At 48.6% G+C, this 25,605-nt stretch overlaps 1 protein-coding gene across 1 annotated transcript in view; it reads right to left on the bottom strand.

Moving 5' to 3' along the window:
• Positions 1–334: 334 nt before the first annotated feature.
• The window catches only part of Csmd1 (CUB and Sushi multiple domains 1), a 1,140,625-nt gene continuing 1,115,354 nt past the window's right edge, over positions 335–25,605 (bottom strand). Inside the window, exons 58-70 of the mRNA XM_010620376.3 lie at positions 23,887–24,063; positions 22,936–23,115; positions 22,137–22,310; positions 21,197–21,370; positions 19,657–19,730; positions 17,028–17,139; positions 15,633–15,812; positions 14,324–14,368; positions 11,480–11,641; positions 9,695–9,807; positions 8,980–9,067; positions 4,048–4,180; positions 335–1,140 (exon numbers count right to left, since the gene is read on the bottom strand). Coding sequence (XP_010618678.1) covers positions 981–1,140; positions 4,048–4,180; positions 8,980–9,067; positions 9,695–9,807; positions 11,480–11,641; positions 14,324–14,368; positions 15,633–15,812; positions 17,028–17,139; positions 19,657–19,730; positions 21,197–21,370; positions 22,137–22,310; positions 22,936–23,115; positions 23,887–24,063 — 1,772 coding nt within the window. The 3' untranslated portion in view covers positions 335–980. The remainder of the gene's footprint in view (positions 1,141–4,047; positions 4,181–8,979; positions 9,068–9,694; positions 9,808–11,479; positions 11,642–14,323; positions 14,369–15,632; positions 15,813–17,027; positions 17,140–19,656; positions 19,731–21,196; positions 21,371–22,136; positions 22,311–22,935; positions 23,116–23,886; positions 24,064–25,605) is intronic.

The raw sequence follows: 25,605 nt of genomic DNA, 5'->3' as shown, positions 1-25,605 counted from the left end.
ACATTGCAAATGGAAACATGACCAACCACATGGAGTGAAGTTGTACACCAGAGACAATGCCTGGGCTACGAGGACCCTAAAGGAAGAAAACACGGAAAATAAAAGGCCTCTGTTTTTCTTGTTGGACATCTCCAGTGAATTTAAAAATACAAGTAGCTAGTAGAAGCAATAATAAAATAAATTTCCTCATTACTGCTTTTCCTTTGAAATCTGTGCCGGGTGTGTCTGGGGATGTTCTGTACACTCCAGCCGGACTGATGGGGTATGTAGCTGACTCTATGAAGGATGCTTATATACAACATATAGTGTGTATAAACCCTGTGTGAATAGTTCATTTTATCAGAATGTTACTCCATCGTTCATAACACCCTAGTGCAAAAAATTGTGCATCAAAAATTCTGCAGTAGGACAGCTGGCGGGAGACTGGCGAATGTCCCTTGCGGTGGACGTTCGGAGCCGGGAGGTCCTCAAAGCTCGCTGGGTGTCGGGAAGGACAGAGTGGAGCATTCGCAGGTGTGTGCATCTGTTAGGAAGGCATCTTCCTCAAGAAAACCTTCTTTACCTTCTAGGGCATCTGTGTCCATGGGGACTCAAAGGAAAGTTAAGACTTGGCTTGCGGTGCTGCTGTGTTGTCGCTGTACCTGCAGGACACCTCCGCGCGCCCGAGGTTGCATGGAAAGGCACCCAGCGCGCCGAGATCTGGAGTCTGGGGCGGAGCTCGTGGGTCACGGGACTCGGATTTCTCCCCGGAGCGGGCCTGGGTCTCAGCGGCTTGTGAGAAATCCACGTCTGCAGTCTGGGCCTCAGGAGACTGTGCCACGAGGGGTGGGTGGGGTTCCCGCCACGCGGACCCCAGAAGACGATGGACTGGACGAGGCGCTGCAGCAAAGCAAGAGTAGAAGGAAGTGTGGTCTGTGGCACCAGAGGAGTTGCTGCTTGTCCTTCAGAGGTATGGCTATGAGTCAGGCTGGCACCCGGGGCTATACCACCGTGCACACTGTGTTCAGAGTCGTGTCAAAGCGCACGGCCTTGGCCTCTGTGGGCTTTAAGTTCGTGTCGTACATGGGGTTTTCAAAGGAGGCCTGCCCGTTGCTGCTTTCATGTCCCGCATAGCCATTGTATTGAACTTTTGGTCTTGTTCTAGAGGGAGGAGAGGGACACAGTTAGCATGGACTGCAACCACAGAAACCTGATTCACAGCTTGGGCGAGTGGGAACCTAAGCCGCCACCGTCAGGGCAGAGGCAGGACACTGCCCACAGTGCCTGGCCAAGGCTGTCTAAGCTGTGGTGAGGGTTATCAACAGGGCTTAGAAATGAAAGCAACTCCCAAAATCAAAGAATCATCTATGCTTCCCATGATTCTCCTGAGAAATCAGGAACTTTGCCAAGGACATGGTCAGGTAGATTTGGGAATGGACACCTGTCTGTGGTGGACAAGTTACAGAGGAAGCCACAGGGCTTTTCCTCTCTCTGCAAAAGAGACAAGAAGCATGCTGGCCTTGTTTCTGGCTGCCTGCTCTCCCAGGTTGAACTGTCAGTGTCCAGGCCTGGCACCCAATGTGTTGTTACCTTGCATGGTAGGATGTCTTTTCTGTGAATTAGAAGTGAACATTCTTGAAAAGAAACCAATATTTACATTTTCCGATTAAAAGAAGCCTCTAGCATGTAATCCAAGATTTGAACATTAGAGGATTTTAGATAGAAAAGATCTCATTGCATCTACTCTGGCTGATTTCTTTATCACAGAGGAAGAAATTATGTAAGAAAATAAGGCAGGCTTTGGAAATAGAACTGTAATGTCAACAACGACACTGGCACATGTATCTCTTAATACTGATGTGAAGAAACTTTTGCTTGAGTGATACACTAGTGCATTTCCTCAAAGTGTAATCTGTTCCTCAGAAAAAGACACAGGAGATGTGGGTGCCCCTGAATGCTTGTCCTCAGGCTGTCAGGGGCCATGGGGCCAGAGGCAGCCAGACCTGGGGAGGCAGAGCCAGGCTCAGGGCTCAGGCTGAGCCGGGTGGGTTCTGGGAAGAATTATGTGCTGCCCTCCAAGGGCAGTGCCCTTTTGTGGGTGTGAGGGAGGGGCGCTCTCCTGGATGGGGCCAGGAGGGCAGCCTGGGCTCTTCTCTCCCTCCCCAGACCCCAATGTGCCATGTGGTAGGCAGCAGGGAGCTCATGGCCCTGCAGACCTGTGGCTGCTGTGGCCTCTGGGGCCCCTGTAGGCCGGGAGAGTGGCATTCTTGACTAGCAGCCCTGGGAGGCAGTGGCACTGGGACTGAGGGGCCCTCACCATAACATTGATGCCCCGAGCCCCAGTGCCCTCTCCTGCAGGTGGACTATGACCCAGGCCTCTCCCAGGGCTGCTCAGGAAGTCACCTTTCACAGGGGCCCAGCAGGAGCTTCCAGGCCAGGTATAAGCACTGTGCCTGAGGTGTGTGTTGAAAGCACCTGAGCTCTCTCTACAGGCTTAAAATAAGACAGGGCCAGAGTTGTGTTTAACATACACAGGAACACCTGGAGTTGTGCGGTGTTTTCATCTCAAAAGACAAGAGGCCCTGAGAGCTGTGTGAACGTTTGCACATCAGAGCCATAGAGGCCGCACTCATGGATGGGTGAAGAATCCACCACTCAGGGTCCAGGCCTGGGAGGATGCTGAAGACCCAGCAGGCCAGAGAGACCAGGAGGTGAGAAGGTGCTGTGACCGATTAGGCCCTTCCTGGGGTGCAGGCAAACGAACAGTGGGGTTTACAGACCCCCGCTGTCTAGTAGCCAGGCTGTGTTACCTGGCCCGACACATGATAAGGCCTTTAGTTTGCGTCCCTGTAAGAGAAGCACTTCTGGGAGCAGCACCAGACTGGACGAGCCGGTGACCGGAGGCTGTGCATTAGTGACCTCCCACCAGCTGGGGCAGAAGGGAGAGGGGAGGTCTCCTAGCCCTGTGTATACAGGATATCATCCCGTAAGATAAAAGGTGTTCATAATGCAGATGCATCTTCTTATTGCTGATGTCTATTTGTTTCTTGGGTGCCAGGGAGGGACGGGGCTTCAGGCATGCTGTGGGGAACTCCGCCCCTGAACCACACCCGGGCTTTGGCTCCTTCATTCTGTGACTGCCACCTCAGCTTGCTCGTGGATCACAGGTCTAAATACCAACCCCACATCCCACAGGCAGAAGGAGACAGGCACACAGGCAGCTAATGCAGTGTGGGTCTGGAGGATCGTTAATGCTGCTTCATGTATTTTAAAAGTATAAGAGAGCATATATTTAAAGAAGCTGTAATACTAAAAGTATTGTTTCCACACTGGCTTTATGTTTTTAACCAGGATTAAGTGGAAATATGTACATTATAGAAGCGCTTGGCCCATTTAAGATACTTGAAAATTATTCCAGGGATCGTTGACAGTTTGGCAGGATTTGTAGGAGTGCAATTGTTCAAAATTGTACTTCTGAGCAAAGTGGAAAATTCCTCCAAGAGATGACTTATCTGTGCAGCAGCAGCCCTCCAGGGACTCTAATTCCTCTGCGGTCATTTTTTGTGTCCCAGTTATAACTTCAAAGGAAACATCTATTCCATAAAGGTTGCTTCTGCCCAATTATTTTTTGGTTGTAAATAAATATTTATAAATAAATATTCAGAACAGTTTTCCAAGGGATGGGACATATAATATTATTTAGTGCACATTAAAATTTCAATTTTTATCTGTTGATTGATGAGTCAGTACAAAGCATAAATCAGAGCATGAGTTAAAAGCAGCCCCAAGCATGCTGCCCTCCTCTGGATGTGTGGGGATGGGACTCAGCCATCCCACAGCTCCACCTCAACTCACAGTGATTCCCTCTGGGCCACTTGCCCGGATGTGCCCTGCTGACAGGCAGACAGACAGACAGGTGAACAAACACAAAGGCCACTCAGCCGCTAAGACCTGCAGCACATTCCTAACTCCACAGTGACTGTCACAAAGCAGTACTGAGACAGGTGCGTGTGAGTGGGAGCCACCGAGGCCACCCCAGAGCACCCAGAATAAGGGGCTGTGCAGTACCTGTGTTTGTAGAGGTAAAATGCAAATCCTGATAAGATAAGAGCAAAGAAGGGAACCAGGATGGCTGCTGCCACGGAGCCGCTGCTGGTGCCATGGTAATGATTCGAAGGGTCTTGATCAGGGTTTGAGGGATCTGGAAGAGAAGGAGGTTATTTATTTTGCAGGTATTGTCCTCTGCTTAAACATGATAATTGCAGAAGTAAATTATGTTTCATAAGCAAATGCTACGAGAAGCAGGAAGCTCCTATCCACAGAACTCCTTTCTGAAGACTTTCATATCCATTTTAATGACCAAGATTAAACAAACAAACAAACAAACAAACAAACAAAAAACCCCTCTGATTCTTCTTTGTTAACACTCAACAATCCTATGGAAGATTCTCAAATTTCAAATGCCTGAAACACGAAACATGGGTCACTAAACATTTTGACTCTTGTTTTTAGTTACTGATATTGTTATTTGCAAAATAATCTAATAGAAAGCAGCCTATCTTTGCCCATATACAGAGGCCAGTACTATTGGTTCTTTCTTCCTGCCCTAATGCCAGACTTTGCAAATTATCACTCACTGTAGTTAGGCACAGATCCCAGCTCTCCACATAACTGGTATGCATCCTCTGCACGTTTGTATGTAAATGTTATCAGATTGTATTTTGGGTCTATCGCAAAAGTCACCAGGTCATTTGGAAATCCTGGAAAGACATGCTCTCACAGTGGACACTGAGGACACTAAGGTACACTTTCTGCTCAGGAGGAGGGGAGGCAGACACTGCAGAGGGCTGGTCCTTAAGCAGACAGCCTGTATCTGCAGAGACACCTACGAGTCCCAGAGGCGCAGGAGGGCACTGGAAATTCACAGGAACAAACGTGTACAGGAGCATTTTTTTAACCAAAGAAGGAGGCTGGTTGCTGAGCCTGTGGGTGAAGGAGGGTTTTGAAGTGTGTGTTCCTAGCTGCATGGAGAAATCCCAGTAGGATGAATGATGGCTGAAGCTGTCTGCATGTAGCAGATTTATGGACAAGCTGGTCTAGGTTTCAAAAGTATATTTCCAGAATTTACAAAAAGTCAAATTGAAAGAGGAGGAACAACATGGCACACACAAGGCAGCAGAGGCTACAAGAGAGCCCCACTGCACACAGCTTTCTGCCCGCTTTTATCCCTCAGACTCCTCAGATTAGGGTGGTGCTGAGCCAGTCACTCACATGCAGTGGTTTAGTGATCACACGCTCAATCCCAGCATCGCACCTTCCAGATTTGGCCACCTCTGACCAAATGAGGCATTGGGTGACATCCAGACCCCAGCCACAAGAGAATCTACATCTGAGGCTCCCAGCCAATTCCAATTTGACCTTGTTTGAATAATTTAGGGGTAGTCCAGGAGCAAATGAAGCTTCCCTTCCCTGGATGCCAGTCTTCCCTTTTATGGGTAACAGATTGCTTTAAATATCCTTTCAACAATGTACTATATCTGATTACTTACCTTTTCTTTCTTATACATATTTCTAAAACTCCAAAATGCCATACAATAACTTCTTATGCAGCCTTTCAAGTGTAACCACATAATTCTGAGGTCCTTCCATGGGCACATATGAAAGAGATTTGCTTTTCTAAGGTATATAGTATTTTACTGGTGGACAGATCAAAGACCATAGGCCAGTCCACTGTCGCCACATGTTTCAGCCACTTCCTGTCTTTTCTATCACACTGCAGTGACATTCTGTCTCTGCCTGGCAGAATGTGACCTTTGAGTGCGGCTATTTCTGTCCTAATCTCTGTGCACCAGTGCCCCATGCATGTCCTGGCCTCATCCCCCAAGAGCTTTGCAGAGGCACCTGGGCCATGGTGCACACCTTTTTACCCACTCCTATGCCTCCCAGTACCAGTGCTTATCCTCACCATCATCAGTACCATACAGGAAGTCTCCTGCTCGTACACTGCACAGCCTCCAGAGAGTGAGGCCCAGCATGTTTGCCCATGGGATAGGCTGAGTTTCTCAATTTTTAAAAGGCCAAATCTTGTCAGAAGAAATGCACACACCAGACAATTCATACACATCGCTGCGCAAATCTGAGGGCTCTTCAGGATATCTACAGATGTGTGACCATCACCAGGATCTGATTTAGACCCCAAAGAGCCCCAGAATCCCCAGCAGTCAGTCCTCATCTGATCTCAAGCCCCAGATCATTGCAAGTCAACATTCCCCTAAGTCTGCCTGTTCTGATATGGCGTATAAAGGAGTTGTGCCATAGGTGGCTGCTGCTGGTCCTTAGCCCCATGTTGGCAAAGGGCACTCACAGTGTAATGTGCATCTGTGTTCTGTTCCTTTTTAACTCTGAATAACTCCTTGTAGAGATCTACCATGTTTTCTGTATCCATTAGTTGATGGAATTAGTGTTTCTGAATCTGGGCTATTAATGCAATGCTACCAGGAACATTTGTGTACAAGCATTTGTGCAAACACAGTTGTGGTCCTCTGGCTGGACATGCACGTGTGGAATAGCCAGGTCTATGGAAATTAGGATCCACGGTTTTGTGGACTGCCAGACTGCTTTCCACAATAACAGCCACATAACCTCACACTCACTGGCAGTCTGACTTCTGTTTCCTCACCATCCTTGGCCATGGCTATTCCACTTTCTGACCCTGTTCTCTGAGAGCCTGTGCATGGGGCCTGTAGAGACAAGCACTCTCCCCAGTGCTAAAGGGCGCATGGGCCATTGGTGCATCTTCAGAGCAGGATCGGTTCAGAGCCTCTGCCTCGCCACTGCTTATCTGTCTCAGAGTGTGGAATCAGGAGTCCTTCATTCAGTTTGGATGCAAGTAAATTATCAGATTCATGATTTTTACAGATTTTCTGTTATTTTGTGAAGGAGGAATCATTCAATTTTAATGAGGAAAACAATTTATGTTGAGTTTCTTACCTAAGTTTTCCATTAAACTTGTCTTTCAAATGAACAGGATTTCAGTGTTCATTTAATGATAACCTACTCTTTCTATTTATTTATTTACTGACAATTATTTACTGATCGAAGACAATTTATTTTATTTATTTATTTACTGACTGAAGACAATTAAGAGGTGCTGTACTTTTATCCAAAGAATAGGTTTTAGCCATCACCACTGAATGGATCATGGCTCCTAAAGCATTACTTAAATATTTTCCTAATTAGCTGGATTTGAGATTTTCTTGGGATTCAAATGATTTTGTGAAGCAAACTGTTTTTCTTGACAGTTAACTGGTGGTCACTGGACAACAAAGATTACTTATTAACATAAGCTGCTATTTTGTTAGGTTAGAAAGAAATTGGGTAACGCAAAGTTTTTTGGCATCCCAGAGTGATACTTCTGGTCATTTCACTGCCTGAATAAACCTCCACAGCCACACAGTGTCCTGAAGTCACCAGAGCACGCACTAGAGGGAGAAAGGGGAGCAAAGCACTGTGGGACTTCGATCAGTGGGAAGGGAACCTTCCCTGCAGTCAGTGTTGGCCTAACTGCGTGCACTCTGTTCCATTATTCTAACACAATGTAGCTTACACTACTGGCTCAGCCACTGCTGGAATAACTTAAAGGCCTTCTACTTAATGGCACCAAATTTGGACCGATGAAGGCTGAGCATTTATGATTTATTTCCTTTCTGGGTCCAGGTGCTCCGTTTGTTTAAAGTATGCTGATGTACGGGTTGGTGAACAATTGTGCCAAGGAGTCTCGCACAGGAGCTCACCAGCGCTGCACAGGGTCTACTTCCTGAGCTTCTGCAGGGCCCTGGGACCAAGGTCAGTGTGGCAGTCTTGCTCATACAGCTGGCATGTTGACAGCATCCGGAGGATGAAGTGTAAAGGAATTCACAGGGGTTGTGGTTACAAAGATGTTCGTAATGCAGGCTGTGTTACAGTATTCTTGGCCATTTGGAAAGTGCAGCACTGGTTGTTAAGGGTTAAAAGATGTGCACGCGAAAGCCCTTGCCCCCCAAAGGGATCATCCTTATCATGCCCAGCACAGAGGGGAAGGACATCTGCTGACCGTTTCCTTCTCTATCCTGAAGATAAAAATAGGACGGCGGGGATGGAGAAAGATACAAAGAAGGAAGGCAGGTCTCTGTCCAGAGGACACTTCTTCCCAGGCCGACCGTGGAGAGCTTCCCACTCTACATGAAGTTCTCAATCGCAGAACCAAACGACCTGAATCTTTTGTTTCCTATTTAATGTTTTTCATTGGATTAGTTAATGTATTTCACTGACTCAATTCGTTTATGACAGATGAGCCAATTACTTCAAAGTACTTGAGAGTCTTGATACAAACTTGCCTGAATACTGCAAAGGACAATTTTCCATTTCCCTGATTAAAATTTTAAGAGAAGGTTCTTGAACAGAAGAGGAATGCAGAGTCGTATGGGTCTGCGGTACCACCACCAAATCACAGTCCTCGGTCTGTTCTAGCAACACAAAAGCGCTCTGTAAAACTCTGCCACTCCTATAAGTTTGTTATCTGACGTGAGTGTGTGCACTTTGAAGATCTCTTTGTAGGTTTACTCGTCACTTTCAATTACTTTTTTTTTTTAACTTTTAACAACTCAAGTTTCCTGAGAAAAGAATTTATTAAGTTTTAAATTTAACACCACCTTTGTTTTTCACCCCTATTTTAAAATATTTCTTGATATAGTAATGTGGACGCTAATTCTGTATTTAACGTGCACTGCACTGTTTCCAGCTTTTTGTCTATTTTCTTCTGTTTTTCCCTCCCTTCTAGAACCCGTCCGTCCTTCCGGTCACCATGCTCATTTCTTCTGGGGTCGCATCCTTCCCGTGTCTCCCCAGCGCGATCATTTGAAGGCCAAATTGATATTCACTTTAGAAAGGTCAAGAGTGTTCAATACCCGGTATGAAAAACAAATGATAAAATCTAGAAAAGAGGTCATGAATGCAGCTCACCTTGCCTTTCTAGCTTGAATTTCCCAAAGTCTTTCCCATGGATGTCTCCTTGAAAAGTGAATCCTCCCCTCTCGAGCCCTGAGGACACCTGGCGCACAGGAAGAGGGGAGAAGGTGTGAGAGGGAGAAGTTGCAAACTCCTCTTTCATCTCAGGGTAACCCTCGTGGCTAGATTTAACAGCACGGATTCCACGTTGCATGGCTGCAAACTCCTCTGGATGATCAGTACAGAGGCGGCCCTCAGGGAATTTACGCAAACGCCCACAGCGTGGCAGCACATTTTGCTGTGTGCCATACGGCAGCTGCCTGCCTCCAGAAGATCCTACCCGATCCACGAATTCCTTGTGTCCCTGTGCCCTTCATGAGGCTGGGCAGCCCCGTCAGGTGGGAGCTGGACACGGGTAACGTAACTGCAGACACTGGGGGAGTCCTCCCTCCTGCGGCCACAGGAATGGCTTCCGCAGAGCCACCAGCCCGTTTCCCGTGGCTGCAGCACACTTTTCCTGCTGGGACAGACTAGAAACAGCCCTGCCCTCGCTGATTTATCTCACATCAGAGATTGTTCTCTGCCACTGTGAAAGTGGGGCTGATGTGTTGTTGGGGTCGTGGGGTCCCAAGGGGCAGGTGCGCCTCTCTGCCTGGAACCTCCGAGTGGCCCCGCCCCGACCACAGAGAGAGCGAAGCCCTGCTTGTCCTGAGCTGCTGCGGAGACTTACGTAACCATCCAGGCCCCAGTTGTCATTCTCAAACTTGCTCACAAAGATGTCCACCTGGCCTTTCATCTGAAAGGCTTTCAGCAGTAAGTGAGCCTCTTCCTTCTTGTAGACCCCTGCGGAAAGACCACAGCGGTGAGTCTCTGCCTCCGCACCTGTTTATGGTTCAGAACTCAGAAGGTTTAATCGTGTGACTTTCCCTGCTGAACATCTGAGCTCCCTTCTTGTCCCTGTCCTTGCATGTGTCTGTCCTGAGTGGGTGTGGGGCTCACCCACAGGAGGGATCAGAGGAGCCCTTACGTTTATTCAATTCTGCCACTGAACAGAGCCTATACTTCACATCTGGCTGTCGTCTGCTTCTGAGGACAGGAGTATGTAGGAAAAGCAGATCGATACCGAAACTCAAAACAGAACTACTTATAGAGCAGACCTGCACCGTGGCACCAGCAGAGCAGAGGCCAGCAAGCAAGGAGCCCTGGAGGCAGAGTGGCCCATGGTCACACCTGCCGGTGCCCTTCCCGGGAAGCCATAGAAATAGCGCTGCACAGGGAAAGCAGGCAATAAAAGCACAGCAGAGGAGAGGACCAGGAGGTTCCCATGGCCACGGGGGAGGGGAGCCCGCTGCCTGGGCCAGGAGGAGCTCCAGGGCTCCCGGCTCCCAGGGCTGGTGCTGTGCCCGCCGTGCAGCTCCCAGTCTGCACACCATTCTGACCTATGCAACCGCACCCGGGTTCCACAGCCCAGGCAGAGGGAACTTAACTGGCCTTCGACGGTGGACCCAGGAGGCAGTGTGGCTGTGCTGAGGAGCGCCACTCCCTCCCTCCTCACCGAGGCACAGCCCCGAGGCCTGCGCACCCCTCTCCCTTCACATGCTTCTCCAGGTGCCTGCGGGATCCCGACAGTGACCCAGGGAGCATTTCCTCTAGGGAAAGAAGAATTCAGGTCCCCCATGAGAAGAAGTATCCAATTCACTCAGGTGAAACTAAGGAATTTAAACAATTGAAAAAGTTCCCCAGCTCATCCTGATCCACGGCTAGATCTTAGATCCAGCTCGGCACCCGTGGGCACGGCTGTTCCATGTGAGGACTCAGGGAGGTGTGCTGCCTCCTGACCTGCCACACGGACAAAGCCACCACCACCAACCCTCAGTGGCACAGGGGTGACAGCGGGCTTCTCACCACATAGGCCCAGGACGGTGTCTTGTGGAGCATTCGGGGAATTCTGGGCCTCTAGGAGTCAGGGAAGTGCTAAAGTGTGGTGATTTGAAAAAGCTCTCAAGAGCCGTGAAGTTGAAAATGTTTCCCACTCACTAGCGGGGGCTCAAGACTCTCACCACTGAGCTCAAATCTTTCCTCACAAATCACGCAGTTTGTGTTGCATTTCTAAAAGCTTTGGAAACGTATGTGATTTTCTTGACCTGCCTGACAGCCCTTCGGTTCCTCGTTATAAAAAGTCGTTCCGAGGCGCAGTAAGGTGACTCACGTCACGGGTTTCTGCAGGACCGAAGGGGTCTGCCATGCGGACCCGAGCTTGTGTTTCTCATGCTCTCACGTCGCCGATTCACAAGGAAGGCATGGGTCAGGCAAGAGGCCCCAGGAACAGTTTGGGGACGGAGTGTCTGGCCTTCGTTCAGGGCACGCACAGGATCTGGAGGAAAGTCCCTCGCTCCTCTGGGCTGGCTGTCAGCGCCAGGAGGCACAGGCAGCCCCCCAGCTGTCAGCAGCGCTAAGCTGCACTGTGTTCCCCAAGTGGGAGCGAGGGACCTGGGCGGGAGGGCAGGGCACGCACCTGTCAGGTCCAGCTGCACCTGCGGGGCTGTCCTGAAGGTCGCGTTCACCTTGCTGCTGGTCGCGTTGAACCCATCCACAGTCAGAGTCGCAGGCTGTCTCTTGCCTAAATATTCATAGTATCCTTTCCACACCGAATGGACGAAAAATACATCGGAGGGAACTGTGGAAGGAGGGGCAGGCCGGCATTAGGGCCAACAGTGTGGAATGCGGACAGCTTCAACCGCAGTGAGCACAGCCGTCAGCCCTCAGTGAGGACCACGTGGTGACCTGGTGCACCGTCCCCTCCTCGCGTGTGGCTCTCAGGAGGAGCAGGCGGGGTGACAACCCACGGGGACAGCTGTGCTTCTGGGAGTGCGCTGCAGAGGGCGGTGTCCCCACTGTGCCAGATCTGCCAGGGCCGGGCCATGGGGCGGACTTCTGCCAGCATAGGCTGGTGGTTATCGTGCTCAGTGGGAAATGTGTTAGACCCCTGGACCCGCGTGACAGCTCCTGATGGCCAGGTCTGCACCGCAGTAGTGCAGGGTGCTCATGAGGGCCAGGCGGGTCATCGGTCTGGAGCGCTTGCCCCCATGGGCTCAGGTCCAGCTTAGGAGCACAGGCTGTGCTTTGCCTGGGCGCTTTGTCAGCCTCTCACCTGGCCCTTGCCCAAGCCACCCTCGTCTGAGCTATCCCGGCGCTGTCCCGGGCATGTGCGCCGCCCACCGTAACTGCCCTTGGTCCAGCCCCTTCAGTTCAGATGGGAAAGGCACAAAGTCTGCTCCAAATATAGAGTGCACCTGGGGCAGGAGTATGTGCAGATTACTGAGGTATCTTCTCTTGCGCTCACCAACTTACGGATGGTATTAAACTTATTTTCATGTCTCTGCTAATAATTGTGAACAAAATGTGAACATTTTCACAATATTAATTTAAGGTGCACAGCATGATGTACAGATCTAAGTCAATGGTTCTGCTGAAGTTCTGCTTCCTCCTGCTTTCTGAGGCATGTAAACCATTTATTTAAATCCTCTGTAAGTTGGATTGATCAGGGCACTTTGAGTTGCTAGGTAAAAATGAAGATCTGTTTCACCCTAAAAATGTGTTTTTAGGGAATCCGGTGAAACTGGCGATGATGGAGTCTCAGGCCCAGCTTCCCGGGCCACACGTCCCTGTCTGTCTGAAGGGTACCACCATCCCCCTTTTTCTCACTGGCTATGCCTAAACACCCAGCCCACCCACTGCGGTCCAGGAAGAGCAGAGTCAGTGGCTTCCCATGCCTTTGAAAGGCCCCAACTGGCTGACAAAGATAGCAAAAGTAATAAAATTAAGTACATCAAAAACTGATAAACCCACACTGTCTCACAAGTAACTGACACGTAAAGCCCTCACTCACTCACTGACATCAGACACATGGCAGCAGCGGCAGCCACAGAGAGGCCCTCAGTGTAACTGGGACCCCACCTAAAATGCTCTCATTTACAGGCCACAATTAAAGCCGCTTCTTGCTGCTCTGCCCAGTGAGAACACACACTCAGCCCAAGATCTGAAGTGTGTGCTCGCTGAATCACACTCCTTTGCACAGTGGTAACCGGCCCGCCTCGCTGGGAAGATGGAAGCATCACGGGCTTGGAATGTGATCGCCAGTCAGCAGTGGGGCTTCCTTTCGGGTCCTGGGCATCTGAGTGGTTGTTGGCAGTGCCAGTGTAGGGTAGCAGCGTGCAGTTGAGCTATGTAGAACACAGCACCCTGATAAAGAACCAGATCTGATGAACACTTCCTTCAGGGAGGCAGCAAAGATGCACTGACAACAGCAGTGGGGGTCTACAAGGAGTGTATGCAGATGTGCAATACTTTAAACAGGAAAGCAGCAAATAAAAAACAGAAAAAGAAACACAGCAACATAAAAAACAAACATATTATGTTTTCTTCCACTGAAGAAAGTGTTGCCTTGGTAGAGTAATGATTTGTTATTTTTGAGTAATATTTAAATAAAATAGTTCATAAATATAAAAATAATTTTTTTCTTCATTGTATATACTGGAGAGATTTCTCTAATTGTGTTGGTATATTTTGCCCCATCTAAGAATTAAATGTGTAACACAGCATTCTGAATTAATAGCATTGCAAATATTTTTTCCCTATTGATGCTAAAATAGAGCTTTATGTCTAAGAATCTTGGGTTCAAACCCAAATAAGAAAAATGATAGTCACGTAACCTCTTTTGTTTATAAAATTTATTATTTCTGGTTTAAATAAAGAAAGATGGCTTAAATTAATATAATTGAGGGATACACTCTGTTACTTAAATAGTATCCAACTCATAGAGGGATCGGCTATGCCAATGATTTCTAGTAAGGAGATTCTGCCTAGGAGCAGGCTCCAGCCTGCGATGCCCTTAGCAAGGTCCTCAATGACTCGAGGGTCAATGCCAGCACTGTAGAAGGACGCCTGACCCAGGGACATTCAAAACCAAGTGGCAGCATTGCAACAGAACTGCTCAAATGCCTGCAGGCCCCACCACGGCCTGGCCGGCTCCCCGTGTGTGTGAGGGAGGGGGGCTGCAACCCTATTTAGAAGGCTCTCCGTCGTACCACGTGGGCCACGAGGGCCACTCCTGTCCCTTTCTGCCCCAGTGCCCAGGGTGCTGTATGGCGAACAGTGACCGATCAGCCCCAGGGTGATACCCTCCCACTAGAATTCCATGGAGGTGCAAGAAACCGAGGTCTGGAACAGAAATACTAACTTTGCCATGGACGAATGGATTCAGAAATCCAAAGACTAAACGTTATTTCATTGTGCAGAGGATAGCAGAGAACAAGCCGCTTCATTTAATTGAAATCTATAACTGTTCTGGTATACAAACCTGGAGTTTTAGTAACTGTTTCATTAACTTCTCTGACTCCTTTACCTACAAGTAAAAAGACAAATTATCATTTTCAAAAACATTGTTTAAAATAAGGTTGAAAAAAGGTCAAGTTGAAGCAGTTTTCCTTCCTCCAGATTTTTATAATATGAATATTTATGGGTTTTATAATCTGAATATGGGATACATATCCACCTAGACCCTTGTATCGGCAGCAGCATCTCCTCTGTGTCTGTGGGGAGCCGCTCCGTGGAGAGCCCCGGGTGCTCCCTTGCCGCGTGTGTCCACAGAAGGTGCTACAACAGAGAGCCTTGAAAATGAGGGTGGCGTGGGTAGTCCCTGATGCGCTGACAGGACCCACTGCCTCACACTACTGGCGTCGCCCACGGGCAGAAGCTTTCACGGCCCCCCTGGCTTTTCCCTCTCCTGTCAAGGCTGACACTGCACAGTATCTGTGTTTGCTCAGTGCTTGATATGGTCTGCAGGTCAGATTTCGGGTATAATCCCTGAACTCCACAGATGTACATCACACCTCTGCAGAGGATTATGTTTCACGGCTTATATTACTCTACATTCAACAGGGAAGCATGGGAGAAGCACGTATGTAAAAACTGCCTAAATTGAGAACTGTGACTAAGTCGGCTCTGGGAACCCGGAGCTGAAATCGCCGAAGTCCTCTCCTTCTACCGTTCTGCTCTCTGGGATTCAAGCCCTGTGGGTCGTCTCTGCTTGGGAAGAACCTGAGAGATTTCTACCGTGCAACCTGACCTCCGCTTATTGCTCTTATTTGTAAGCACATGAATTGTTGAGTAGTTACCACATCATTTCCATGCTAGTCTAGTGATTTAAAAAAGAGAATCAGCATCAAGAACATAGGAACTCATGTTCCACCACCAGCAGCTGTGGTCTTAAAAATAACACAGGGAGTTTAATTTACATACCCTCAGATGCTTGGTGATATTCATGTATCCATTTTCATTTTTAAGTAATACATTTTTGGAAATATACTTTATATTATTTTGATTTAACTCAGAATGCTTTTCTTCAACCAAATGGTTTTTCCTCTTTGGCTTAAAATGTGGGTAGCACAGTCCAACAGCCACTCAGCTCTGCCCCACAAATCAGACACCGAACTGTGTGCACACGTAGACAGGCATGGCTTGCACACAAGGAGTGTGTCCAGGCAGTGTGGGGATGCCCCCACCCCCACGTTACTCACGAGTCTCACACCTGGCTGCTACCCTGGGGGCAGGAGACACTGGCCTGTGCCCTGGAAGGGTGTGCTTCCACACCCGGGCCAGTGACTTACTTTTACACACAGGGGACTTCCCTGTCCACTTCATGTCTGCTTTACATGTCCTGTGTTCAGATCCGCCTGCAAGGAAGAAGCCGGGGTGGCACGTGTACACCAGGGTGTAGCCAAACGCAGGCAGATCGATGGCTCGCACATCTGCATGTGCCGGAGTTTCTGGTTGCCTGCATGAATGAGCTGCAAAAAACAGCATTTATCTCATTACAGAAGGCTGAAAACTCGTTCATTCCCATGTTAGTGTGTGAGCTGAGCCCAAGGAATAAACATAAGGAAAAATCCAGCAATGGTCCTGAAGTTAGGGATTTCATACACACATGGAACACATAGGATGATATACAGAGATTCAACATTAGATCTTAGCTTAACCGGACTGCTTGATAAACAATCCAGACAGACAGTCTGTTAAGTGCACTCCAGTGTTCGGTCTTATCAGCTAACATCCAGACAAACCCTTTCCAGCTGACCTTGACTTCCGTCAGGTGGCAGTGGGTAAAGCCAGAGTTCCATTAGGTGAGTGGTAAAAACTGTCATGTGTGTGCAAGTTAAATAATGGAGAATCTCTAAAGATGTAATTTAGGAATAAAGGCCATTGTAATATTTAGTTTATATCTCAATTTCACTCTTTATAAAGTTCTATATTATATATATCTGAAATAAAGGACTTGGCAGATTACTATAAAACAAGTTGATAATTTTAAAATGGTGCATGCAATTGCTTTATGTATTGTTAGTATTTTACCTACTTTCAAAATTTGCAATATAATGAGTTTCTAGGGAGCTCTATATAACATATATATGTGCAGTAAGTGATGTAGAAATGACAACCTTGAATACTACACAACTGATGATACTGATAAATACACAAAATCCTAATTTTCTATTAAAATAATTTTTATCTACCCACTAATCATTTCATGCTTAATGTAGTAGAGGCACAATATTTCACTAAATGAATGGCAAGTGAAATGAATTACTGATTTACTAACCATTCAAGAAAAACTTTTCTTCTATGATTGAAACACAAAGTAAAATTTATATTTAATTATTCAAACGATCAGTCCTTACACACTTCGAATCTATAGCAAAAATAGCACTTTAAACATTCGTTCTCCCGCTCTGACTTATCACCGGACCTGGGAAGCACACAAGGAGAACAGCTGGGCCGGCCCTGCCCTGGGCCATCTCTCCTGCTCAAAGTAGCAAGGAGCCCAGCGTCCGGGCGCCAAGCACCAGCATTTCCAAGCTCCGGCCTTGCCGAGGCTGCTGCTCTAGGAACCACGCTTCAGAAAATACTCAGTTTGAGATTCAAAAACCAAGCCAAAGCAAAACAACCCCCGCTGCCCCTGAGGACGGACCTCCTCCCCCAGGTCCGGGTGCCTGGGTGGCACTTACGAGAGCACTCGGTTTGCGTGCCGCTCCAGGTGAGGTTGGCGAGGCAGGTCCGCGTGGTGGAGCCCTGGACATGGTAGCCTTTCCTGCACCTGAAGAAGACGGTACTCCCCACCTGTAGAGACACCCACAGGGCATCAGGGCTGGGGTGCAAGCTCACCGGGGCTCTCACGGCGCCCTCTGGCCCCCGAGTGAATCTGTGTACACATTCCAGTCACGTTAGAGCATCGGATCTTACACCATGCAGTTGCTTTTCTCTGTGCTTTTAGAATTTTCTTTTTACTATCCATTTCTTTTTCTTTTTCGCTGCTATTTGCATTTTAAGCAACGGGCGATTTCTTAGAAGGTAACTCGGCTGCCCCCAGAGGACCTTCCCGCCGCTGGCTGTCTAGCCGACTATCCGGACTCATTCTTCCGGCTGCTTCCCATCTGTGAACTCTGTGCTGCGCTTGGAACATCTGAGGTGTCCGCTCTGATGGATCTTCCTGAGCTCCCCCTTTCCCTCTCGGGCTTTGTTTGCACCCCGATTCTCTGTGCACCCCTCACAGTCTTCCAAGAAGGAATGCTACACGCTACCCAGCACCAGCTGCCACTGTCACCATGGTGAGCTGCAGTTGCCTGTCCTCTTTGCCTAAGCCCCTAACCTAGCAGAGCACCTTAGAGGAGTCTCCCTGTGCCCTGTGATGAGCTGCGGTCGGTCAGTGCTGAGGGCACCAAGCTCACCCGTTACCCTTCCCACCCAGAGCAGGGGACCAGGCGAGGTGGACAGAAACTGCAGCAAAGTCAGCCTTACATCCGGGTGCTCTGTGGGACCCCACCATAGTGCCCCACAGCTTGCCTGGAGACCCAGTGAGAATCTAAGACTAGGTGTCACCACTGTCCCTGCTCTGAGAATCCATGGCAGCTCCTGGCCTCCTCTGCGGGTACCTTCTTGCAGCCCCCTCCAGCTTCCCTGGGATTTGGGGAGAACTATTGCACAGCATGGGGAACGGTTGGCACTGAATCATGACAATGAAGGGGCTGCTCCCTACCCTCCACGAAGTAGAGATTTATAGGGAAAATCATTCAAATGCATCTCAGCTTCCGGTCAATAACTGATTGACTCTCAGAGGTGAGTAAGAGTGGGCCTCTACCTGCCCCCCAGGGACAGTACCCACTAACCCTGGGAGCACGGGCACAGGGAGGCAGGGAGAGCCCCTTCCTCTTAGTGTGGGGAGACCACAGTGTCCTTCCTGGCCAAGTGCCAGAGCCAGACGTCCTCTCCCAGGGCAAGGCAGCAACCTGGAGCTTGTGGGCTCAGGGACACAGCTGGAGGACGGTGGGAACCAGGCCCTCAGCCTGCTAACATGTCAGGACTGGGTGTTCCTCACTGATGAGGCTTCCTCATTGCAACTGACATGTTCACTGCTACGGGGAGCAAAGGCTCCTTCAAAACTGACTTGTAATGGAGGAAAGAAAGCCTGCTGGGGAGCCGCCTGGGATAGAGTCTGTGCCCTTTACTTTATCTGCAAATCCTCCTGTTGGGCTGCCTTTCCTGATGGCATAACTTTATTTTGTCATGAAGAGGGTGAGGGACTTCACACCCCAACAGCAGCTTGCAGAAGATGCAGGAATTGTTCCTAAGACAAACTCAGTAACTGAGCTGTGCACACGCAGGAGTACAGCACCTGGAAGGTATGGTGATCAGTTCTCAGCTTCGGAGTGTGTCTGTGAGAACAGATCCACAGGGAGATTTGTCCATATCCCTAGATATTTGCCATTGAATATTTATCTCCCATAAAGCATTCTCCTGAAACTTAAGGCCATATCTGAGGTATAATATAAAATGGGCCAGATTCAACAAATCACTCCCCGTAAGAACTTCCTATATGGGAACATAGCAGAGGTGTTGGGAAGTAGCAAAGTGCACCTGGGCAGGTGAGAGAGGAAAACGCTAGTGCTTCTGAGAGATGGCAGGAAGTGGCTGAGGGAAGAAGGCTTTGGTCCTAAAGTATGGGACCTATACATTGCAAGGAGTGTGCATACTCAACTTTGGTTTCAAAGTCATTGTCAGAGAGCCCAACGTTGCTTGACTATTAGAGATGGTTAGAACATTACCTTTTGTTTTTAAGCATTTGTCCAATATTAAGTAGTTTTCATACATATTTTTTACAAGTCAGGTGCTCCAAAGTGATATTTACATGCCAGGAATTCATGGCTCTGCCATAATAGGTCACAGGCAGAACACAGATCAAGAAAGCTTGGCATGAAGGACTGAAATACACCCCCTCTCTCATTAACCTCTATAGAATTTAAATTTTATATTATTTGCCCACTATATCAGTCTTTAAGTGGAGTCTTAAGTGTAGCTATTCAGTAACAGGTAATTCCAATTTGAGAATTGCCCTTTGAGTTCAACCGATGAAAAGTCCCCAAGCACACATGTTTCCAAGTAGAAATTAAGGTAGCTGTTGGGACTGCAGTAGTCAAGATACACATGACTATCCAGTTTGACAGTTAAAACCACATGCAGAAATCTTCACTGATTGACTTTAGGCAAATCTAATATGAAGAAGACACTACCTATGAAAATCTACACACATGCTTAAGCAGCTGCTCTGTTTTACATTTCTAATAAAGAGAAGGAAAGTACCTCATATCCTCTAGAGCTATTCTGTATTCCAAAGTGTGGGGTCCCAGGATCGGGGCAGGTGTTATGTGCAGGATCTGAAATTCACAATCAAAACATTGTAACATTTAAATATTTTGACAAATAAGCAAGATTTTTCATAAATGCTACAAGTTAAAGTAAATTACTATTTTCATCTCTGCAGACATCTTCAGCAATTAATGCTTTGTTCACTGGGCTGTAAGTAGATTTGCATAGACTTATCAATATAAGAATAAATTGTTCTTTAAAATCCCTCTACCAATAACTATTTGGTTATAGTGTGATCAATAAACACCTACTGTGATTTTCTGGCTTATAAAATTTTAATTAATGGTGATCACAGTTTCATCCATGACATTATTCCCTATTTCCTGGATAAATTTTTTCTCAAGATTTCACTGTTTTTTTTTGGTTCCAGGGGACCATGCGCTTGTGAGACAGGAGCAGAACCACTGAGCTAAATCTTCCACCCTCAAGATTTCAAAATGAGAGGAATATTTAATGACTCCAATGGATGCATATGGTCTACCACAGGGACATTTCCCAAACCCAAAGAACATAAGCCAATGAGCACTGGCTGGACTGCATTACTGCTACTCCTAGCTGTGCATAGAAAAACAAAATGTGATTACTTAAAATTTATTTTCTAGAACAACCAATCTATTGGAGGAAAATATTTGCAATACTGAGATATCTACCATGGAGCAGTAGTTTTAATCAAGTGACAGCAAACATTTCTAGATTTTAAAAAAGGCTTCATTGAAATTATTTCTAATACTGTATTTTAAGTAGATATCATTTAATTTCTTGGAAAATAACCAAGACCATGGACCATTGTTTTTACCATAAATTTGCAGAGAACAGCTCAGTAAAGCTGGGGATGCCAAGGCAGCAAGATGTGTCCACAGCAAGAGAACCCCAGCCCACCTCTGTGATGGTGTTTTTAGGGTGGTGCCACCTGCATCTGTGGACCAGCTGTGCCAGGACTTGGGACTCAGCTCCAACCGGTGTGCAGATGTAGGACACTGCCTGTCTGCTCACCTGGCCAGCACCACCTCAGAGTAGCACCTTGCCCCAAACACTGGCTGTGTCACCCCAAATGGTCCTACTGAGTAGTAAAAGGTTCTTATCAGAGTATCCTGGACCCTGTCATATCTAGATGTCCCCCAGTGCCTCACGTACTCACAGGTGGGGCTCTGGGAGGTGACTGGATCACAGGGCGTGATACTCCTCAGTGGTCTAGTGTACTCACGAGTTTACATCTGGGTGTGATGGTGGGAGGAGGTCACTGGGGGCATGGCCTGCAGGGTCTGTCTCCCTCCTCCTGCCTTGATCTCTCTGTTTCCTGACTGCCCTGCCATGAGCCATTTCTCCTCTGCCACGCCATGAGCTCCTCTGCCCTGTCTTGATGCCAGCCAACTATGAACTGAAACCTCTACAAATTGTGACCCAAGATAAACCTCTCCTGGTGGTCAGGTATTTTGTCCCAGCAACTAGAAATCAACTAAGACACCAACATTACCTATGCAGGTGGGCTGAATGCCACTCCAGGTGCCATCCGCCTGGCAAGTTCTCCTTGATGACCCCACCAGTATGAAGGGCACCTTGCACTGGAAGAAGACCTCAGACTTGAATGTGAAGCTCTTCCCACTGATGTGTCCCTCGGCCGGGATCCCAGGGTCTCCGCAGAACACAGCTGTGGGGATGGACAGAAAGAGCTCAGCAAGGAGCATCTCTGCACAGCTCAACGGGCTGGACTCATCAACTAGTGCTATGACGTCCTCAGAGTTAACTACTAAACACGAGCGACCAAGAGGAAAGCCGCAGCCCCTGGGGGATGCATACTCCAGTCAGATTCCTATATCCAGTGTGTGTTTAAATACGAAAGACGCCAAGCGTAGAGGACACATTGCCATCAGTCCTCTCAAAAGCCTCCCCTTTACCTCAAGCACAGTTAATCCTTCTTTCTCGCCACTTTCTGATGCAGTTCTGGGGCCCTCCTTTGTGAGTGTGTTTACAAGGTGTGCTGAGAATACGGTGAAGTGGCTGCCAGCCCACGCTGAACGGAGAGGCAGGGTCATAAACATTGCTTGTGTCCCTCTACCGTGCTCGTCACGTCAGCCCCGTGTGACTTCTGCTCTGACCCGGAGTCAGAGTGACCATGAAAGGGAAATGTTTCGAATGATGCAGGACGTGGTAGCACAACCAAAGCCGCACAGGCAAGAGGACGCCAGCACGCGGCCAGCACGACGGGATGAGTGTGTCCAAAGTGAGGGGAGGATTCTGTGGATCGGTGGCAGCGCATCTTTGACTCTAATAATTTTTACAAGCGAAGGCCCTCGCTGTGATTTGGATCACGCCCCACTTGTACTTGGTGTGATTCCACACCGCTGTGCTCAGGCCTGGCGACCTGGACGGTGATGGCTCATGTGTCATCGTGGGACGGGCTGCCCGGGACTTACGCAGGCACTGGGGGGCCTCTCCTTTCCACACCCCGTGCCCTTCACAGGAGAGGATGGCGGAGTGGGACAGCTGGTAGCCGTCCACACAGCTGTAACTGATGCTGGAGCCCCAGCGGAAGTCGGTGCCCTCCACCTTCCCGTGGGGCACGGGCGGGGGCTGGCTGCACAGGACAGCTGTGGGCAGAGAACAGCAGTGAGCACCGCACCGTGCACCCGGCTGCCACACTCCCGCCACCCACACTTCCGTTTGGTTTTCCTGCTTCACGGATCACATCCACATAGAATTTTTGTAATGAAAGAACTACTAAGGGGTTCTGGCGGGAAGACACCTTCCCTGGCATCCAGCCCCCAGGGTCCCCCGCTGCTGACACTCGCCACGAGTGCTGTGCCATCGCCGGTGCCTGCGGGCCTGTCCGGCCTCTGCAGCTTCATGTTCTGTTCACCACATCTGCGGTGCCACCTGCTGCTACCCTGTCACCAAGAGGCCCTGGCTCTGGCTTCCAACACCCTGCCAGAGGACGGAGTCAGGCCACCCAAGTGCTGCTTCTTTACCACTGCTCTGGAGCTCTGAGCAGTTGGCTACTCTTTTCAGGAAGCTAGTTTTGCCACCTGAAAAACTGACATTAATATATTAGGAAAATAAGAGCGATTTTGTGTTTGAAAATGGGTCCTTAGGAGTCCCTAGAATCCCCAGATCCAGGAAGAGCTGCTTGAGTGATTGCAAAATGACATCAAACCCAGCTCTGCAAAGACTTTGGCACTTGTAAGTTGGGTTAAAACAAGCAGGGCCACCGGTGACCTTTGCAGACAGGCTTGCTCTGGTTCCACGTGCTGTCTTTGGTACAGTGGATGGTGGAGGCCGTGGCAGGTTCCATCAGGTAGCCAGGGTTGCACTGGTAGCTCACAGTCTTGTTGAAGGTGAAATCAGTCCCAAACTGTACGCCGTTGGGCAGTGTGCCTGGGTTTCCACAGCTGATAACTAGTGGGCAGCAAAAAGACCAGAGCCGTGCAGTTACCATGACATGAGTGGCTGCGGGCACTGTTCAGCCATTCTACCTGTCTGCTCCCAGGACCAGCTGTGAATTGGGAGACCTGGCCCTCACTGGTGACCTGGCCGAACCCTGGCTGCTGGGAGGCTGAGCTCTAGGAAGCCCCCAGTACCATCTTACTGGAGGTTGGCTGTGTAGACCCTGGCTGTCACCCCTTGGCTGTTCAAGATTTTAGTCTTGCTGTCAAAGCTCAGTTTGCTGGTCAAGGACAGATACACAGCTGTCATCACTGAGCTAAACATCTTTTTTCTTTGCACAATAAATGATCTACAAACACAGAAAATCCTGTTACTTTTTTCTCCAGCTTTATAATATCCAACCTTCAGTGGCTATTTAAAGTAGACTCATCTATTAATTTATAGAGAATGCTATTCTGGCCACTGGGGAGCCTGGTATGATGCTGCATACCTGTAATCCTAGCACTGGGGAGCCTGTGGCAGGAGGGGCTCAAATTTGACCCCAGCCTGGACAACTTAGCAACTTAACAAGACCTTTTCCCAAAATAAAATCTAAGAAAGGTGTCAGCGATATAGCTCAGTGTGTCAGCCCTGAGTTCAACCCCCAGTACTGCAGGAGACAAACAAAAAGTCCTGAGGGAACAGAGGCACAGAATGTATCCCGCTTTCCTCCCTTTCCAGAATCCCACTTTTCCTCAGTTGCACGGATCTCATGGGGTACTAAGGCCTGCACCCGGTACCGACTTGTGCAGTCTGGAGCAGTGCCGGTCCAGGTCCCGTTGGCTGTGCAGTGCCGCGTGGTGAGCCCAGAGGTCTTGTAGCCATCCCAGCACGCGTAGACCACAGAGCTGGAGAAAAGGACGCCGTCGCTGCTGACGATGCGGCCATGGGTGGGTGTGCCGGGATTCCCACAGGACACGGCTGTGGGAAACAGCATGCAGGGTCAGCCTGTGACGGCCTGGGCACACAGAAACCAGGAGCATGTGCTTGATCATGACACAGCCCTAGGGCAGTGCATAGGGAGGGCTTTATGTGTACTGACCAGGACTCCTGGGTTTGGTTACTGAACAGTGCAGATGTAAAATGTTGTATGTTCACAGTATCCTTCCAGCAGTGCATTGCTTCCGAACCAATCAAAACACGAGTAAAGCATTAGAAACACAAATGCTTTATACTTTAGGATCAAACCTGATTTCGTGCTACAAGGGAATTGTACCCATGTGACCTGGCCTCTGGGCAGCATCCCCCTTGCACATCGGCAGGCTTTAAAAACACTGAGAGAGTTGGGTCCATGCCATACACCCAGGAGAACCCACAGGAGAGCAGAGCACACCCGGAACGGGAACGAGCTAAGTCGCCATGCTGTGAAAAGGTCCAAACCCAACAGCAGCTCTGCTCACCGGCTCGGACTGTGCTTTGCATGGCTCTCCAGGGCATCTCAGTGTCACGCCAGGCAGTGGGGGGGGGCGGTGACAGTGCCGCAGTCTACACTGCGTGTGGCTGAGGCGTCTGTGTGTGCGCCCTCGGCCAGCAGACCAGGGGCCGCTCTGATGCTGCCGGACTTGCTGTAAGGTGGTGAATTCAATCTTGCCTTCCCACTTGCTCTTTTAAATTGGGCTTATTTACCAGAATAATACTTATATTTTTTCCTTAACTCCTCACCATGGGGGAAAACATGCAGACAGTTAAGGAATGTGGCCGTGCTGGGTTTTCAGGACAAGGAAGCATCGTGAGCCTGCCTGGGAGAGGGAAATGACCGGACAAACTTCTTCATACCTAGTTGCTCCTTCCTCAAAGCCAGCCTCAAGAACAAAGATACAATTCTCTTAAAGATATGGAAAAAAAGAGGCTACCACATTTGCATACCATTTAGAAGTCAGTATACGGGCAGGTTTAAGAAGCTTCCTGTCTTACCACGCTGGGAAAATGTGCTCATACTTAGTTCAGCTGGGACTTTTTGGAAAACCTAACACTCAGCACATGGGCTGGTGCTCCACGTAGGTGCCTCTGGCAGGCATAGCTAATCAATCACACCTCCTCCCTCCTTGGGAGTCTGGGTTCATCCTTTCTAACAGAGGCCTGTCGGCTGTTCCCTGGTTGCTCTGTGAGATGAGAAACATCTACTCATCCAGAAGCAGATGAGCTAAGATTGAAAGACTTAACGGTAACTGCAACATAAATTAAGACTTTGCATCGCAGCACAACATCGTGTTGGGTTGCACAGAGCAACTACTCATTCAGCAAACATTTATTCATCACTTAGTAGGCAACAGGTGCTGGGCAGATACCTCTCCAAATATCTGCCCAGGAAAGAAATAACACCAATCTAGCCAGATGGGGGTGTTTTTGTGTTATATTCCATTCTATATACTATGTACTATGCTATAGACACTATACACTATGTATATACTATATTTGCTTTTTTTTTTTTTTTTTTTTTTTTTTTTTTTTTTTTTTTTTTTT

This window comes from Fukomys damarensis, unplaced genomic scaffold (genome assembly GCF_012274545.1).
Source record: "Fukomys damarensis isolate Sample0158 unplaced genomic scaffold, DMR_v1.0_HiC HiC_scaffold_18, whole genome shotgun sequence".
NCBI classification, from domain to species: Eukaryota; Metazoa; Chordata; class Mammalia; order Rodentia; family Bathyergidae; genus Fukomys; species Fukomys damarensis.
This window is presented reverse-complemented; position numbering and strand designations above follow the sequence as displayed.